We start from the raw sequence: 20,617 nt of genomic DNA, 5'->3' as shown, positions 1-20,617 counted from the left end.
ATTTGTAAATGTATGTGCTCCTAATTCAGAGAAATGTGACAGCCTTTCTCCCCATATATGAGATCCAGTGTGCGTGATATGTTTTCCTAAGTGTGTGTTTTTGTTTTGAAAATATAGATATAATATTTGGCAAATTTACAATTATCAGAAGTATAAAACATCACTTTCTCTACCCTTTTAGTGTCCTGGATTTTAGGTTGTCAAATTTAAATCTGCTTTCAAGTCAAGGTCTGTTCGTCAGTGCTCACTGATATCAGTATGATTATAGCTTCTTTTTCATGTAGTTTTATCAAGTGTCTGGCACTGTGCTGTGCTCTTCGTTCTTATTCTGTCATTTAATCCTTGGTACAGTTTTGCAGATGATAAAACTAGATCTAAGAGTGTAATTAATTCCTCACAGTCACTCAGCTGATAATAGGTGGAGCAGGAGTCTCCTGATCCTTTGCACCAGGCACCCTGTCCCTCTAGAGCAGATGAGGATTGTTATGTCTACATTAGTGCTGTTGTTTTCAATATATAACATTCATATGACATCATCTCCTTCTAGTCCATTAATACATGAAGATCACTATCACTGGAATTGCTTTTCCTCTCCTCTTTTTAGTTCCACATGTATGCATAAATAGCCAAGTCTTTGAACAGTCCTGTGCTGTTCAAAGAAGGATGAGTATTTCAGACTCGTTTCTTCTATGTGTTGATTTAAATGGAGATTATCTTCAAATGAGGTACAGGAGTCAGGGGCTCAAGCTAGGAAGAACTGTTTGTAATGACCTTTTGGGTAAGTTTGATTTCACCAGTCTCAGAACAAGGAATATTGTTATGGACAATCTTGTAGTTAATTGTACTTCTTACAGCATCCTGTAGTTAGTTATTCTTAGTGTGAATTAACACTTGAATATTTTACAATACTATAACAAAGTGAATTTGAACTTAAAATATTGAAATGTTGTTGCCCACAGGACTTTAAGATGCCTCCCCAAGATCCAGCCTGTTTATGCCAGGAGTGGGATTTTGCAGCATTCTTCTTTTATTGTCATAAAATAAAATGCTGGAGAGAAGCCAAGATCAATGGCTAACTTCCATGCTCCCAGATACTCAGGTGGCTGAGGCAGGAAGACCACAAGTTCCAAGCCAGCCTCAGCAACTTAGGCCCTTTCTCAAAAACAATATTTTTAAAAAGGGCTGAAGATTTAACTCAGTGGTAGAGTGTTTGCTCAGCATGTTTGAAGCTCTAGGTTCAATCCCCAGTACCACAAATACTACTAAAAAAATAAAATACCAAAGAGAAAGCTTGTAACTTGTAACAACTTTAATGGAAAAGAGTTGAATGATTATTTGGGAAGTTACTAGATGAAGTCTATGTAGAAGACCTATCTCAAGCCTATCATGTCTGGTCTAGGAAAGACACAGTAACCTTCAGTGGGGTCTGAAGTTATGATTTTTGCAATTGTATGTATGATAGTATAGACTTCCCATGTCATATCATATAATTGCTGCTATTCTTCTTAGACCAATACAAACCCAGTAAGCTAACCATTACCATTTTGTCATCTTTCTTCCAAAGGAAAATTTACCAAAACAAAAACATTCTTTAAAAACATACACTGGAAAAAAAAAAAGTACGTTGGTTTAGAAGTGCTTATTTTGGTCAGCAATTCTGATTATGTGGAAATGGGTTTACAAAGACATATTAAAGATATGTGAATGTGTTCTGCACAATGAGAAATTACTACACCTGTTGGATCTGGTCTTCCTAACTTATACAATTTTGTGTATGTAGAACTCTAGTTTTTAGAGGAAATTTTAGATATTTAAAAATTAGAAAGAAGAAACCTAAAATGTCTATAAAATTTTGAGAAAAATCCTTTAAAATAAAAAAATTAAGATCTCTTTACATTTATATATATATATATATATATATATATATATGTATATATATAAATAGTCTCAGAACAAGGAATATTGTTATGTACAATCTTGTAGTTAATTGTACTTCTTACAGCATCCTGTAGTTAGTTATTCTTAGTGTGAATAAGCACTTGAATATTTTACACTACCATAACAAAATGAGTTTGAAATTAAAATATTGAAATGTTGTTGCCCATAGGACTTTAAAGGTAAAACTTTGTTCATGTAATCTCATTGCCCTAAGGAAATATTTTCATTTTGGTGCATATTCCCATTTGTCTATCCATTTACCTACATGTGTACATTTATACAAATATTCTTAACAATTATTTGAACTTATTTTAATTTTTTTGTTCCTATAAGAAGTATTCCAAAATTTCTGGACTTATTCATAAAAGATAGCCATCAATTTTTAAAAAATTGTAGGTAATCTGAAGAACCATCAGTGATGAATCTCAATGTTTAAAGTATTCACACCCTATTCATTGTTCATGTCCATGTGTTGATTTTTACAGCTATGCATGGTTTATTGATACTTCAGGCATTTAGCTCTGTGCTGACCAATACAGTAGCCACAAGCCACATGTGGCTTTCGATATTTGAAGTGTGTGTATAGTCCAAATTGAGATCTGCTGTAAGTGTAAAATACATGTTAGATTTCAAAGCCTTGTACAAACAAAAGAATGTAAAGTATAACATTAATAAATTTTATAGTGATTACATGTTAAAATGATAAAGTTTATTATATAACTAATACTGCATTCAATTTTATCTGTTCCCTTTTTCTTTTTTTAGTGTGGTTGTTATAAAAATTTAAATTACAGATGAAGTTTGCATCTTTAACCCACATAATATTTCTGTTAAATAGTGCTTGTCTAGATTATCTATATGTATGTATTTTTATGTTTTAGATATAACATTTTCTTCATATTTCATATGCTGTTTTCAGCATCATCTTTTGATTCTTTTTGTTGTTGTTTCCAGTACAGTGGTGCTTTACCTCTCTCCCTTTGCTACCAGTAGTCTCCTAGGAATTTAAATAGGTCTCAGTGAAAGCAATACTTGAGCTTTATACATATGTTCAAGTTAAATCATTTTTCCTAATAATGGCTTTAAGTGCTTAGGTGGATCAGCACATCGTGTCTTGAATTGCATGTTATTTCTTCATAAAGATGTTTTCAAAAGAACTACTCCATGCGATCCCTTCTTTCATTATTTTCTTGCAAAAAGTAGCATAATTCTTTACTAGTTTATTGGACATTAGCGAACAAAAGCTTTTGAGATTAGTAAAAATAAAATGTGTTTCTAGGTACTGAGAATAAAGAGCAGAATTAGTCATGAGTGATAGTCCTCATAAGTTAATTTTTAAAATAAATCATGAATGCACTGTCAGTCTGCCAGGAGCTTTAACCTCTGTTTTATTTTCACATTATACTTGGGTCCAGGTTGTCATCAGCTACCATGAGTAAACCTATGAAATTCTTAGAGAGAAGTTGCACTGTTAGACTTAATAGTATGGTAGTCATGGAAGCATCAGTTATCTTCATCAAGGCAATTCAGATTTGATTATCATAGAACTGTGTTGAATACCAAACCAGTGGAGTAGTAGCTGGAGCTAAATCAAGGGATTGTCGTTTTTGTCAGATGATTAGGGCTGGCATGGAAGAGATATGAAAGGGTTGAGCTGTGTAAATATTCTCTTTTCAGCAGAAAAAGAAAAGGTCCATCATGGCCATTAAGATGCAGCTTGTTAGCTTGATGAATTTCAAACTATTTAACCTTAGCAATTACATCCCCCTCTTATCCCCATGCCTACATACAAGTATATCAGTGCTTTGGGATTATGTCTCCAAGGATTAATATCTAAGTATATCAGTAATTTCAGTGAATATAAAATACAGCCTTTCTGTGTCTAGATAGATCTCTCAAAGACAGATTATGCTGTGGTTCAAAGACCCAATTACTACTTGAATTATATATTCAGATAAACATTAGAACACTTTTTTCTAAGTTTTTAAAAAAATTTAAGGAAACTGTACGTGATTTTATATTTTAGAGATGATAGTATTTTGTTTAAATTATGCTGTAAATATGTTGTTTTTGTAAAGTAGACATATTTAATTTTTATTTACCTGTAAGGGGCTTGGTACATTTAAATAATTAACACAATTAAGCAATAGCAACACATTCAAATAGGCACACCCAACCTAATGATTCAAGGACATTTCTATGGTGTTATAAATAATATTAAATGCCAGACAGGGCACTGTTCTTGCTGCTTTTAAAATGTCCATTGGTCAATTTGCATCAGTCATTTTATTTTTGTCTTTTCATTATTTTCAGTACCTGGCATATTTTAGGCACTTATTAAACTCAAAAATAAGAAGAGATGACATAGAAATTGCCATCTTTAAAAGAATCCTTGAGTTTTGAAATAACTTATTTATTCTGGATGAAGAAGGACTCAGTGTGCCATCTAGTGGACATACTTAGCATTCTGGCCAACAAAAACTAAGGATTTTTTTGCTCTTCCTCCACAATGAGCATTCTCAAGACTTTTAAACATAGTTTGTACTTGTGTTACTTCTCATACAATTTCTCTGTTTTTATATCATTTTATGTCATAATAAAATCATATTTGAAAATGATCAAAATCATTGAAAATAAATGGAAGAAGTAAATCTATTTGAAGTATAAGACAGGCAAAAATAAAAATATGTCAAAAAATGTCAGTTTTAATCAGGAATAAGAGGAGTTATGGAAGAACTTAATTAAACAATAAAAGCAAAACTCAAGCACACTAATTATTAAACTTCATTATATGTATTTTTCTTAAGGAATGTAAAAATGATCATTTCTGTCCTTTTACATGTTAATGAATAATTTAAATAGCATTATACATTTTAATTTATTGCTTTTTTTCCCTTTTAGAAAAATCCAAGACCAGTGACTTATCAGCTCCATCCCAATCTAGATTATTACAAAGCACGGGGAGCAGACCTTATGAACAAAAGCCGGTAAGTCTCCTTCCCCTGATGACAGCTAAAAATTACAAACATAATCTCAGATGTCATCAGGAAATTTTACACATTTGCAGAAATTTATTTTCCAGACTTTAGCATATCAGTGGTTAATGTGCATAATGATTCTTTGTTAAATAAATTATGTAAGCTTATTTCAGGCATAAGAAAATGGTGTTTTTATGACAGTAGTAAGATGAAAAATTAAATAAATATAAGAGTACTTTTTACAATTTGAAGTTAGGCAACTTCGTTTTTTGAACACTAATAAACCTGAATAAATTGTGCCTACTTGGTATAATCTCTTTCTAGATTCTTGCTGTTGATTGAAAAGAAGCTGTTGTATAATATATTTTTAAATTATTTCAGTAACAAAATTAAAATTGGGTTTCCCAACTGTCTTTAGAACTACCCAATAAGCTTATAAATGCATCTTGTGTGTGCATTTGTGATTGCATACATAGAAATTTTAAGGGTTACTGTAGGAATAAAAAACATTAAAATCCTACTTTTTAAAGAAATTAACATTGGCATAAAGGGTTGATGAACAGTTTTGTTCTTTCATAATACTCTACTCAAGATGTCTCAAGAGTTAACTTGTCAAACCAGAACCATTTCAAATTAGAAGGTAATTTTGAAGTTTACTCTGAATGACTAAAATGTTAGTAATGATAAATGCTGTCAAGTTGTCCGAATTTTCTTCTTTAAACATTTTGCCTGTGTTTGCTAGCTTTTCTTCAGTAGACCAGCAGTCTAAGTTTACATTTATGGGGTGTGTATACACAATGTGTTCTGCTATGTGGAGGGTTGAAATACCTGCCTCATAAGAACTCATAGTTCAAGGGTGAGACGTTTACAACAGAGTGGCTAAATGTTATTGTAACAATAAAAGCAGTGTATTTTTAATATAAAATTACCCAGCCTTGATTGAAATCTGTCCCATATTTTGACACACTTCACAACTCATGAGACTTCTCTGAAGCTCTCTTCTGTTTATTTCATTTGAGTCTTGTTTCACAAATAAAAAAACTGTTTCCTGTAGTAATTTGCTCATTTAATACAGCAAATTTTTATCAAGTGCCAGATTTTGATCATTTTAGGCACCAGAGATGCCTATAAACAAATCAGACACAAATCCCTACCTTCAGGAATCTTACAGTCTGTTCACTTGTATTTTCCCTCCATTATGTCAAACATTTACCTTTCGTATATTTAAAAGAAAACGTATTTTAGGTTCTTTTCTTATGTGAGATCTTCCTGACTGGAGTCCCTTCTTGCCCACTCTCTGCCAAATTAATTTGCACTGAACAAAAGAATCTCTGTTTATAGTAGATCATGTCACACCTCCAGGTGAACCCCTCCAAAGGTTTCCTATTGCCATTAATGATCCAGTCTTCTTCAGGTGGCCCTTCCCAGTCTTCCTACATTATCTTCTAGTTTCCCTTTTCTTCCTGCCTGTGCCACAGCCTTATTGACCTTCTGTTTTTTGCTCTTTTGGGGGACCTTTGCACTTAACTCTTGCCTCTTGCTAGAACTGTTCTTTCACCCCCATCTTCTCATGCCTCTTCCGAAGTAGAGCTATATCCAAATATCGTCTCAAAGAGGCCACTATTATCCTGACCTCCCTGCCTATCTTCTCTCCTATTCACTATCCTATTGCCCAATTTTATTTTCTTCATAGCATTCATCACTAGCAGAAGTTACGTAATTCATTCGTGCTTCTAGCAGTGCCTAGTAGAGGGAATACACTGAGCAAATACTTACTGGATGTATTTTTTTGGTTTTTTTTTTTTTTTAATTTTTAACATCTTTTTCTCCTAGAGGAAATGAACTATACCTTTCCTTTCCCTCACGTCTTGGTTTTATTTTCTTCTGTTTAGCCTGCTCTCCCTGCATTTTTCTTTCACAAAATGTTGGTTCTTTTTTTATATATTTCCAAGTAAGCACATTTTCTCATTACCACATTATTTGTATAAAGTTCATTTGATGGTTGGGAGAAAGGTTTTTCATTATATCTTTTGCAATTCTGAAGCTTAAAATTGAAATTGAGACAAATGAAATTAATTTGTGAAGTAGAAGACATCACAGATCAGTGAGCAAAAAAATAGAGTTAATAGATGGGAAAACTGGCAAATCTATCTGCCGGTTGGGGAATGGTCCTGGGCCTAACTTGGGCCTAGGTATTACTTAGCATTTAAAGAGAATAAAATTATAGCATTTGCAGGTAAATGGATGGAGTTGGAGAATATCATGCTAAGCAAAGTAAGCCAATCCCCCCCTCAAAAAAAAGGCCAAGTGGTTCTCTCTGATAAGTGGATGCTGATCCATTGGGGGTGGGAAGGCAGGGAATAGATGAACTTTGGGCAAAGGGGAGGGAGAGGTGGGGCTTGGGGGCAGGAAAGATGGTGGAATGAGATGGACATTATTACCCTAGGTACATGTATGATTGCACATATGGTATGACACTATATTGTGTACAACTAGAGAAATGAAAAGTTGTGCTGTGGTTGTATACAATGAATCAAAATGCATTCTGCTATCATATATACCTAATTAAAACTAATTAATTTTTCAAAACTGGCTAATCTTTGAAAAGTTGTCGATTTTTACCACAAACCAAAATAAATCCCAAAGTGCACTCAAGCCAACTTAGAAATAAAATACAAGTGCCTCAAAGGAGCTGAACAGGCATTTCATTGAAGAAAAAATAAAATTAGTCAACAAATATATGAAAAATGTACAACATCTTTAGCAGTTAGAGAAATGCAAATTAAAACTCTGCCGATATTTAATCTCATTCTAGTCAGAATGGCAGTTATCAAGAATACAAGTAACAATAAATGTTGTGGAGGATATGGGGAAAAGTTACATTCATACATTGCTGGTGACACTGCAAATTGGTGCAACCACTCTGGAAAGCAGTATGGAGATTCCTCAAAAAACCTGAAATGGAGCCACCATTTGACCCAGTTATTCCACTCCTCAGCATATACCCAGAGGACTCAAAATCAGCATACTACAGTATCACAGCCACATCAATGTTTATAGCAACTCAATTCACAGTATCTAAGCTATGGAACCAACCTAGGTGCCCTTCAACAGATAAAGGATAAAGAAAATGTATATATACACATTAGAATATTACTCAGCCATAAAGAAGAATGAAATTATGGCATTTGCCAGTAAATGGATAGAACTGGAAACTATCATGCTAAGTGAAATAAGACAATCCCAAAAACCAAAGGCTGAATGTTTTGTTCTCACTGATATACAGATGCTAACATAAAATAAGAAGTGGGGTAAGCATAGAACTTTATTGGATTAGAAAAAGGAGAATGGAGAGGATGGGAATAGGAAAGACAGTAGAATGAATTGGACATAATTTTTCTATTTTTGTATAAGAATGCTTGATCAGTGTAACTCCACATCATGTACAACCACAAGAATGGAAAGTTATACTCCATATATGTATAATGTGTCAAAATACACTATCGAGTATATCTAAAAAGAATACAGTACTTTCACTGACAGTTACTTGGAGACTTTTTAACCTTAATAGTAATAAGGGAAATTATAAAGGAAATGACTGGGGGATTTTACTATACAACAAATATTTAAATAAATACATGAAAAATAATCTGAACCAGATGAAAAATGGAAAATATTTGTAGTGGTTGTAACTGACAAAGTATAAAATCATGAATACAAGAAAAATACACACAATTCAGTAACAAACACAAGGTCCTGCATTAGTTTCCCTTCCATCTCATGCTGTGCTTTATTGGATCCTCCTTCTGTTCCTCTAAATAGGTAGAGGACCTCCTGCCCCAGGCCTCTTTTTCTCTCTACCTATATTCCCTAGAGGACCTTACCCCAGTTCCTAACTTTATGTTCTATTTATGACTGAAGGCTCCTTAATTTATGTCTTCAGTTTAACACTTCCCTTTCAACTCAAGACTCACATAGCCCACTACTTTTTCCTCTTGGATGTCCCAAGCTTTTGAGCTCAGAATGATAATTTAACACTCAAATCTTGTTCTAGTTTTGTCCTTAAATAACCATAAGTTGCTGCTATAAAAAATTACACTGAAATTGTGACCAGTCTTCAGAAAGATCCATCTAATTTACTTAATACTTTATATTACTTTAATACTTTCTAGAGTGAACTCTTGATTTTACCCTCACATCCATAAATCTGTTATTCCCTCAGTGTTTCCTGTCACAGTAAATAGCACCACCCACTTGCCTTAGAATTGTCCTTGACTCCTTTTTCTCCAACATCACACATCAAATCCATCAGCAGATCTGCTTCATAATAAATCCTGAAAAATTATTTTTCTCTCTTTGCACTGTTACTCCAGAGTCATCATATCATTGCTCATCTCACTTCTAGTCTCCTTGCTAGTTTGCTGCTTCCTCTTATAGACCCTACAGCCAAATTGAGGTAAATGAGATTGTACCACTCCACTGCTCAGAGCCCTTTTATGACTTCCCAAAACACTGAGGAAAAAATCCAAAAAAAAGCCTTTATGAGGGCCTGCAAGACAGACCTTTGCTGCTCTAGCCTCCTGCTCTCTCTCTAACCTAATTTGCTACCACCACTCTCTTCAGTTGTTCTCTGGGCAAATGTGGCCTGGCATCAGAAGCTTTATACATGCTTTTTCATATCCAAGAATCCACATGGCACAGTGGATTCCCTGTTCAAATTCCATCTCTTCTGAGAGGCTCATTCTATTTTGCCTACAACACTAGACCCCTTCACTGTGTGTCCCTTGGTTTCACTTTGTTACTATTTGCATTTTTTGTTTTGCATAGAAATACTCATTTCTTAAATGGTTTTAAACTTTTTATTTATTTGCTGTTGGGAAATTTTTGTTTGTTTTTTGCACTAGATATAAACTCCATGTTTGTTGACTATACTGAGTATAGCAGACATTCAGTGAAAGAATTGCACTCAGCAAATAAATGTTTAAAAGGTGGTTCAAACTCATAATTAGTCAAAGAAATTAAAAATAAATTACAGTAGAGTGCCATTTTCACCTTTCATTGAAAATCAGTGAACCTGCACTGGTGAAGGTGCATGTGTCCCATTAGTCACCAGTCAAGAGAGTATAGATAGAGACAGATTTGATCATCTTGCCAAACATTCCTTACAGCTTTATATATAGGCCTTATAATTACCATATTATCCCCATGCTTGCCATGGTTTACTCCTTTATCTGAATGAAAAACCATTACCACTGTGCAACCTTTGGTAAAGTCCCTGTTTAACTATTTAAGGCCTAAGTTGTTTTTACCAGTTACCAGCGACACTTGGAGAGCAGGGATCTGATACCTGCTACATCTATGGCAATGGACATCTATTTGTGTTGCATATCCAAATAAGGAACATGGATGCAAAGATGACATGTGATTTCATGGATAAGAATATCTCTAAAAATCAAGAAGCCTGATTTCTCTGCTTTACCATGGATTGCTATAATTAAGCCTTTAAAAGCATGTGCCTAGGTATTTTAGTGATAGTGGATAATATTAGTGGATAATATTCACTGTGCTCTGATTTCACTGACTTGCATATTTCTTTTTTAAAAAGGGAATTGACATTTTCATATTCATTCAACTTTTGAGCTCAGAATGACAATTTAACACTCAAATCTTGTTCTAGTTTTGTCCTTAAATAACCATAAATTACTGCTATAAAAAAGTACACTGAAATTGTGACCAGTCTTCAGAAAGACCCATCTAATTTCCTTAAGAATCTGTGACTACTAAAATGCCCAATTGAGTGGTCACTGAACAGAATTTTATATTTTTTAAAGACTGCATTCTCTTTCATTTAGTAGAATAGCATCTTCCTTATTCCAAAACACTCAAGGATTTTCTCTTTTGAAAATGTCACAGATTGGGGCTGGGGATGTGGCTCAAGTGGTAGCGCGCTCGCCTGGCATGCGTGCAGCCCGGGTTCGATCCTCAGCACCTCATACAAACAAAGATGTTGTGTCTGCCGATAACTGAAAAATAAATATTAAAAATTCTCTCTCTCTCTCTCTCTCTCTCTCTCTCTCTCTCTCTCTCTCTCTCTCCCCCTCCCTCTCTCACTCTCTCTTTAAAAAAAATGACACAGATTTTCAAACTCTAACTTTTTTATTCTATGTACAGTTGATGAAATAAACAGTAGCTATCAGTAGTGGCTGAAGAGCACCTGTCACTAGTATTATACAGGTAGTATAACTATAGGTCTTTTAACTTAGCTGAGCAATTGCCTATCACAAAAATTAGGTGTTTCATTTGAGTAAATTAGGCCTTACTTAGAGATGGAAGAAACTAATCTTGGCCCCCTTATCTCTTCACACACCAGATCAGCAATAGCACTCCTTATGCTAACCTACCCAGCATTCCTCTGCCCCCTGTCAATTCTAATTACAAAATGAGATCTAAGAGGAAGCCAGGTTCCAGAGACAGGATGTCCTAAATTCCTCAGCTAGAATCCTTGTCTCTTTGGAGTGATAGCATGTATTCTTACCCCCGCAATACCTAGAGGCTCTTAATTGTCCCATCTGTGCTAGGTATCAGGATCTGACTACACTCATGAATGTGCCTCCCTGGTCCTACCTTATCAGAATGTCCTGAAAACCAGCAAGTTCCCAGGAAGCGTGAAGATTCTTATAGTCCTTGTAGTCTTATAATAGAATAGGAGCTCCAGGAGAGCAGGGACCACCTTTTTTTACTAGTATTTTTCTAGTACTTGGCACAGAGAAAATAATTCAAGCATCTGGAAAAAATGAATGAGTGCTTTTGAGCTTCAGTTATAGAGCAACTCATATGCCTGACAGTGTGACTTTTGTAAGTCTGAACATATTTGATATCAGGGTCTGGTCCTTAAAATATAGATCTTAAATATTCAGTCTGATTTTTTGATATTTGCATATGTCTGTGTAATAATTACCATCCAAATCATACATCTGGAATGGACATTTATTTTGCCCCATACATTTCCTTCATATCCCTGTGTTTAGCTGAGTACCTCACACTGTGTTGAAGTAAATAGATATTTTTACTTAATAACTAGATAAATAAATACTCTCTTGAGTCCTCAAAGGTATTATAATATTCTGCAGGACAATTTCCATTTTCTGCAGTCATCAAAATTTTTAAATTAGGCTTTATTATACTTTCATAATGACTGCATTTTTCAAAGAAATTCTATTGCTAAGTTATGATTAAAAAATAATATGCTAATGTTCACAAAGCGTTGGAGTCCATGGTTCTCAGTGTTAGTAATTAATGGACTAATCAGAATTTTAGGGGACACAGATGACTTTATTATTTTGTGATATTTTTGTGTTCAAATATCTAAGCATTTGTGATACATATAAGCACATCTATACTGAAATGTTCTTCAATATTATAGCAAATAGAATTGTTAATTCTTAATCAATTTAGGTAAATTCTAAAATTATCTCATGTCTCGTCTAGGGTAAATATATCTTTTTTCTTAAAAAAATAGGTATAACTTGCACATAATATACAGATCTTAAACATTCACTCTAATGAGCTTTGATATTTATATATACCTATGTAACTACCATCCAAAATAATACATCTGAAATGAATCTCTCTTTTTTGGCTGCAAAATTACTTCATATCCATTTATAGTCAATTCCAATCCTTCATCCTAAGGCAGCTACTTTCTGATTTCTATCATTATATGTTAGTTTTGCCTATTCTTGAGCTTCACTTAAATGGAACCATACAGGAGCTACTCTTTGGTGCCTACTTTTTGTTTTCCTCACTCTGCATGTTTTTGTCATATCAGTAGTTAATTCCTTTATTGCACATATCAGTAGTTAATTCCTTTACAGTAATTAGTCAGTTTTCCATCCCTGTGACAAACTACCAGATAAAATCAATGTAAAAGAGAGATTTATTTTGGATCATAGTCTTAGTGATTTCAGTTCATGGTCACTTGGCTCTATTGTTTTGGGGCCTGAGGTGAGGCAGAACATCATGGCAGAGAGGACATGGTGGAACAAAGCTGTTTGCCTCATGGAAGTCAGGAAGCACAGAGAGAAAAAGGAAGGAGCTAGGAAAAAACATACCCTTTGAACGCATGCTCCTAGAGATCAACTTCTTCTAACCACCTCCAACAGTTTTCACCACCTCCCAGCAGTACCACCAGACGGGGACCAAGCCTTCAACACATGAGCCTTTGGAGGACATTTCAGATCTAAACTATAATAAGAGTGTTGAATAGTATTCTAATATATGAATATGCTACTGTTTATCAGATCTCTTGAGATATGTTGGGTTATTCTTGATTTGGAGTACTATGAATGAGGCTGCTGTGAACATTTCATGGAGATATTTTGATTTTTTTTTTAATTTATGACAGTGGAATACATTACAATTCTTATTACACATATAGAACACAGTTTTTCATATCTCTGGTTGTATACAAAGTATATTCACACCAATTCGTGTCTTCATACATGTACTTTAGATAATAATGATCATCACATTCCACCCCATGCCCCCTCCCTTCCCCTCCAACCCCCCTGCCGTATCTAGAATTCATCTATTCCTCCCATGCTCCTTCTCTCTATCCCACTGTGAATCAGCCTCCTTATATCAAAGAAAACATTCAGCATTTGGTTTTTTCTAATCTCCATCATATGGGATTAGGCCCCAACTTCCTTAATAAGACTCCTTTGGTGCAAGAATTAAAATCGAGAATCAATAAATGGGATGCACTTAAATTAAAAAGTTTCTTCTCAGCAAAAGAAACAATCTGTGAGGTGAGTAGAGAGCCTACATCTTGGGAGCAAATCTTTACACCTCACACATCAGATAGAGCACTAATCTCTAGGGTATATGAAGAACTCAAAAAGTTAAATGCCAAAAAAACCCAAATAACCCAATCAATAAATGGGCCAAGGACCTGAACAATTATTCGTTTTTGATATATATTTTTAATTTCTCTTAGATTAAATTGCTATATTTTTGGATAGCTGTATTTTTGCCTTACAAGAAACTAGCAAACTATTTTACAGAATAATTATACCTTTTTCCACTCACATCAGGAATGCATGAGGGTTTCAGTTACTCCATATCTTTGCCAACATTTGCTGTGGTCAGTCATCTTTATTTTGTCCATTCAACTTGGCATGAAATGGTATCTTGTTGTGGTTTAATTTGCATTTTCCTAGTTACTAAGGATGTTGATCATCTTTTTACAGCAAATTGATGATTTTTATATATTCTTTTATGAAGTTATCTGTTCAAACAGTTTGCCCATTTTAAAATGGGTTATCCTTTTCTTACAGGAATTCTATTTTTGGATAGAAATCTTTGTGAAATGTATGCATTACAGATATCATCCCCCCAGAGTGGCTTCCCTGTTCACTTGTTTGATCAATGGAAATTTTTGATTTTTTTTGATAAAGTTTATTTCATGTTTGTTTCATTTCATGTTTCCTACCCCTAGCCTCTATTGTATGGATTCCCTAAGACCACAGTCAGGTTCATTGATTTAGTAGAACTCAGAGAAGCTGTTATTTTCATGGTTACAGTAGATTACAGTGAAAGGATATAGATTAAAATCAGGAGAAGGAAGTTTGGAGTTTTGGAGAAACAAATACAAGCTTTCAGTTTTACTGTTCCAGTGGAGTGATTAATTCTTCTAACAACCACCTATGATAGCATATGGAAAGTGCTGCCAGCTAAGAAAACTCACCCACCCTTTGGAGTCGCCCATTTTTATTGCGGTGTCAATCATGTAGGCATGGAGTACTCAGGTAACTAACTCCATCCCTTCAGAGGTCAAATCAATATGGAGTGTGTCAAGGCCCAAGTGAACAAAAACAGGTGCTCACCATAAATCCCAATGTTGGCAAAAAACATTTGTGTAGCCCAAGCACCAGGTATTCAGAGACACTCTTGTTAGGCAGGAAGCTTAGAAGTTATCTTCTAAGAATCAGTCAGAGGCTAGTCCCAAACACTTTTGGCATGTGTAGGATTTGGGCAGCCCAGATAATCCTTTATTACAAAAATTCTCATTTCCTTCTTGAAACTGTGTGGTACTAGATTTATGTTCAAATCTGTGATAAACCTCAAAATAATTTGCGTGTATGTGAAGTGAAGTAAGGGTGAGGTTCATCTTTTTACATATAGGTATCCAACTATTCCGTAACATTTGTTAAAAAAGTCTTTCCTTTCTCCATTGGATTCTTGTTTGAAATCCATCAGAGGTGTGTGGTTTGTGTGTGTGTGTGTGTGCGCGCGCACACACACACGTATCTCCATTTCTGAATTATTTATCCTTTCTCTAATAACAGACTGGCTTATTTATGTAGATTTTTAGCAAGTCTTTATTTTAGATAGGCTAAGTACTCCAACTGTGTTCTTTTTAATTATTTTGGCTATTCTAGATTATTTGCATTTCCAGATAAAATTTGTAGTTAGCATTAATTTTTGTAAAAATTAATGTTCAGAATTTCATGATAAGAATTTTAATTATAATTACACTGAATGTCTACAGATCAATTTGGAAAGAACTGATATCTTAACATCATTGAGTTATCTAGGAAGATGGACTATCTCTTCATTTAGTTAGATCTTCTTCAACATCTAAGCAATATTTTATATTTGTCAGTGTAAAAGTTTTATAGATTTTATTTTTTAATTAAGAGAAAGTAAATTCTCCCATTTCTCTATACCTAATCTGTTCATTCCTGTGTCTTCATTTTAAAAACATGACTTTTTTTATGGATTCACCTTGTTTCTTTATATCTTATTGGCTTTTATACTCCTGCCTTAAAACCCTAACAGTTAATTATTGATATATGTTTAACTACAACTGTTAATTTTTTTCTATTGTGAATATTTGTAGTGACTCCGAAAGTAGAAAAAGACAGGTAAAAAGGGAAAATCTCTCTGCCCCCCAAAAAGTAAATGCCTCAGAAGGTCCTCCTTTCTGCTATGTCCCCCTAGGCCAAAGAATTCCTGACTCTGTGAAGTCTCTGCTAGTTTGAACCATGGTTACTCATTGGAATGATTCTTACTTCTCAGGTGCATCAGTCTAGAAGACAAATTCATTGAAATAGAAACCTATTTCTATCCTAGAAATGGAAACCTTAATATTTATTCCTATAGTTGTCTTGAGAAGTTTATAAACCATAATTTAAATTGTGTTCAGATCCAATTAGGTAAGCTCCACAGTCTGACTTATATCCTCCCACTTATCACTGCCAATGTTTTTTATTCCCAATAGGCACTACTCCTTCTGGTTTGCATCACATTGAGAAAATTGGACCTGCCACACATAAAAGAATTGTAGTCTAACTGAAAGGAAAGTTTCCTTTGAAACTCAAACTAGAAAGGAATAAATAATAGCAAGTTAATTTTTATCATTTAGTTTTTTTTTAAAGAGAGAGAGAAAATTTTTTAATATTTACTTTTTAGTTTTCGGTGGATATAACATCTTTATTTTTATGTGGTGCTGAGGATTGAACCCAGTGCCCCACACATGCCAGGTGAGCGCACTACAACTTGAGCCACATCCCCAGCCCTATCATTTAGTTTTAATAGAAGCCTATAAAATCTAGAGTTCTTTGAGATGTGGAGTGAATTCATTTTCTAAGATAACAAACCTCACATTACGGTAAGCAAATCAGAATTGGATATAGATTTCTTTGGTTGAGGTAAATTTATTGCACCCATCTTCAAAGTTACAGAATTAAGAAAATTAGAAAATAATTCATTTCATAGAGTCCACAAACTTTAACTTATAGAATTTTTTAAAATATTAAACATCAGCTTGGATGTTAGAATCATATTGAAATGTATTATGAATATAAACTTAGAATCACCTGGAAAAGTATTAGGCTGCAATTCTGACAATTCTTATAAATTTCCAAACAGATTGTTATCTAGAAGAATGGAAGAAATAAATATGAGCCATTATCCATTCAAAGTAGATCAATGATGACAGAATGGGAATACATAGGAGTGCAAAGAGGATATCATTTCTGTCCCAAAATCAAGTTGTGTGTGTGTACTTTTTCCATGTATTCTACTCTTTTCACCTAAGAAAATAACTTTAAAATAAATTGCTTTTATGGTAGAAAAATCTATGGTAGAATGATATGAGAAAATGATAGAAATGGATAAGAATTGAGAAGAATGATCGTGGAAGATAGGGGGGGTGGGGGGAACAGAATAGAAATTGATAGTGCAAATAAAGAGACAAGGCAAGCAAGTTTGGAGATAGGGTTTGGCCACATTCTTCAAGGTCCAAGACTTGTGTGTATGCCTCTTATTTTGTATTGCAGATCATAAACTTTTAGTTAGATGGAGCTTTTACTCATGCCAGAACTAGAAGTCTGTGTGTCTGAAGATGATTTCCCAATCTCTACTTATACAGTTTCAGGATTAGGACACTTCCTATTTTAAATGGAACCAATTCCATCACTAGAAATTCTTATATCATTGCTTTGTAAGTCTCTTCTCTAACTTTTATGACTTATATCGTTTTTTAATGCCACACCCATATAGCAGCCCTTATAATATTGGAGGACCTGACCCCCAGTGTTCTCAGCCATTCCTCTTCCAACTTAATTTCCAACCTCTCTGCTATTCTCTCTGTTTTAGACCTCACTTCTCCCAGAAGTTAACACATCATCAAAAGCTGACTGTCACAGTCATATCTTATCTTCTACTCTGTGGGTACTCACCTAAGTATTAATGCAGCCCAAGAATCCTAATTTTCTTAATAATCACTGTAGGTTTGTAATCTTGTCAGCCGAACCAAAATATTGATGTTTGAGAGTTGTAATATTTTAAAATTTGGGCACATGTTCAGTTTATGCTATCCCATTGTATATGTGATATGTAGGTATGGTGTCAACATAATTATATGAGCTTTTTATTGTCTTTGTTAATTTTTTTCTGCTAAATTTATATTTCATTCTAACCTTTATTTTAAATTTTGATTCTTTTATCTAATGCACTGGGGTTGTCTGCAGCCTTTAGTCTGAAATTAAATTAGCATCCAGGTGTGATGGCACATAGTCCTTTATCCCTGCTACTTGAAAGATTGAGGTTGGAGAATCACGAGTTTAAGACCAACCTGGGCAATATAGCAAGACACTGTCTTTAAGGAAAAAAAGAAAAGTTGATTACTACATGTCCTACTTTTTGAAGCCACAAAATTGTGGAATTTTCTATCTTAAAGGTGATTAAAATGTCATAAGAGTTCCCTTGTTTTAGTGATAAGAGAACTTAGATCCTGACAGGATAAATAACTCTCCTATAGTTACACAACTCATTAACAGAAATTATGATCTAAAAATGAACTGGTGAACAAGTCTGTGAACCAACTCTAAAATACATATCATTACCAAGAGCTCTTATTGAATTGTAACCAAGCATGCATTTTTCTCCATTATATCCACATATACTGTGTTACCTTGACACAGTCTAACAGACCTTAAGCACTATCAGACAGGAAGTAAAGTTGCCTTGGAATGACTTGTTTCTAGTGAACTCTACTGGTCCCTTATAACAAACTACATTTATTTCCAAATAATTGATAAAAATATTTATATTTAATATTTTCTAATTTGTGATTTTTACAATCATTTTGAAAAATTCGAATGTTTTGCAAATTCCATTCTTTTGACATGTCTTTTTACTTAATAAAACAAAATGAGTAATGTATTTAAACACAAACCTAACTAACCATTTGAAATTTTATGATGTGCCCTAATAACAATGTGTCAACCTATTAAGGAAACCGGGGAGAAAAACCTTTTATTTTAACACTAGATTATGGTGCAAATATGTAACTTTGAATGTTTTTATTGGAAAAAAGAGGAAATGAATAATGAATGAGGGAGTGAATGAATGAAAGAACCAAGTCCTTGGAGAACACAAGGAAAAAAATAACAAGAAAAATATAAATTAGAATACTGAGAAAAAATAATTTAAAATAAGCTGAAAACTGATTATTTGACAAAAATACAGATAAGCACCTAACAAAATTGTATTACAGAAAGTGAAATAAATATTGGCTATATAATATATCTAAAAAATAAGTCTATAAGTAGAAAGGAGATAAACCAGGATGATGTCAAGATTTGGATAACAGGAGATAAGAGGTTGTGGCAAGATGATAATTTTTTTTTAAGTTTCAGAGGTTTTAAAAGTTAAAACAGGTCATGACTCTGGCATTTACAAAGATACTAGAGACCTGAGAGTCATGTGAGTTGAATGAGGGTCAGAAAGCAACACTATATGAAACTAAAAGGGTAGTGAGAGGCTGGGAAGAGGAAGCCTCTTTTCATAGTATCATAGTGTTCCATTTTCATAGATTCAGAAACTGAACAAAAAGAGCCCAACAATGAAGTTAATTTTGAGCTGGGGTAGGTACAGGTATTTTGAAGAGATTCTTGGGTCTTCAGAAAATGCCTCTGTTGCTATTGACTTGACCTGCTAAATGAGGTGGCGCCAAAACTAAGTTCTTGGTACGATTTTAAATCAATTGCTTCTATGTTGCGCTGTTTTTAATAACAGTAAGTAAACAATAGTAATGAAAGATCTGATTACACAGAATGACTCAACAGATTCAATACTTAATGTCTTGTTAACTCCAAGTTCCCCTGACTATTTGCACCACTATATGTTGCACACTGTCTTTAATCCAGTCTAATCCCTACTGTCCCATCAAATCATCAACAACTGCATTAATTATCACATGATTTAATGGTACACATCACAGCCATAGTACTTGTTGGAAGTTGTTCAGTATTTTATGTGAAGAATACTTCTACTTGTATTTCAGATCTAAATTAGTTAACTTTGACATTTAAAAACTTGCATGAAAAAAGAAACCATTGACAGCATACTTTCCCTAGAAGTACACAATTTTCAGGTTTTTTTATATCTAGAAAATACAGAGTAACCTTTAATAATCATTTTGAAAATAAAACTGCTTCTGGAAGCTCTGGGTATTGGATAAGAGGGAGAAGAGTTAAAAACAACAACCGAAAAATGTTCAAAAAAAGGAAAACAGTGCTCATCTCCTTCTAAGAGCTATTCAGATGAAAAATTACTTGGTATGAGCTTTATCTATATGTTTTCCATGGTTATTAGTAGTAATGAAGATGCATTAACCATATTCTCTTGATAATGCTCTAGCTGTTTCTTAGTACTTTTATCAACATATAAATTTTACAACTGGCAATATGGGAATTTGACTAGTACATTTTTGTTTATAAAAAAGGGTAACAACATTATAACTTCTTCATATCTGTGAATTATGAACTTGAATTGCAAACAAGTAAAACTGAAATGCAACAGAACTTTAGTATCATGAGATCTCCTCTTTCTACTACCACTCACAAAAAATGGGAGTACATAATGCTAGGTGAATGCCTACTTAATCTAGAATTTATGTGTTCTTTTTATTTTGTTCATTCTTTTTTCTCAGGAAACATGTATTGAGAGCTTTCCCTGTTGCCAATCTGTAGTATCTGTAAATTGACAGTGGTCTACTTCATTAGGAAGCAACCAAAAACTAGAAAATAAGTGGTGCCTAAGCAATGTGTATCCTTATCTCTATAAGGAAGCATTATTTTTCATAGTTTTCAGAAGGCCATTAAATAACTCAATTCTCTAAAGATGAAACGTGG

At 33.8% G+C, this 20,617-nt stretch overlaps 1 protein-coding gene across 8 annotated transcripts in view; it reads left to right on the top strand.

Annotated features, from left to right (window-relative positions):
• Tbc1d5 (TBC1 domain family member 5) overlaps positions 1–20,617 on the top strand; it is a 524,655-nt gene that overhangs the window by 420,053 nt on the left and 83,985 nt on the right. For all 8 annotated transcript variants that reach the window (XM_076842587.1, XM_076842568.1, XM_076842553.1 and 5 more), the window contains one exon: positions 4,840–4,925. In XM_076842587.1, the coding sequence (XP_076698702.1) occupies positions 4,840–4,925 (86 nt within the window). The remainder of the gene's footprint in view (positions 1–4,839; positions 4,926–20,617) is intronic.

Source organism: Callospermophilus lateralis, chromosome 1 (assembly GCF_048772815.1).
Source record: "Callospermophilus lateralis isolate mCalLat2 chromosome 1, mCalLat2.hap1, whole genome shotgun sequence".
Lineage (NCBI taxonomy): Eukaryota > Metazoa > Chordata > Mammalia > Rodentia > Sciuridae > Callospermophilus > Callospermophilus lateralis.
This window is presented reverse-complemented; position numbering and strand designations above follow the sequence as displayed.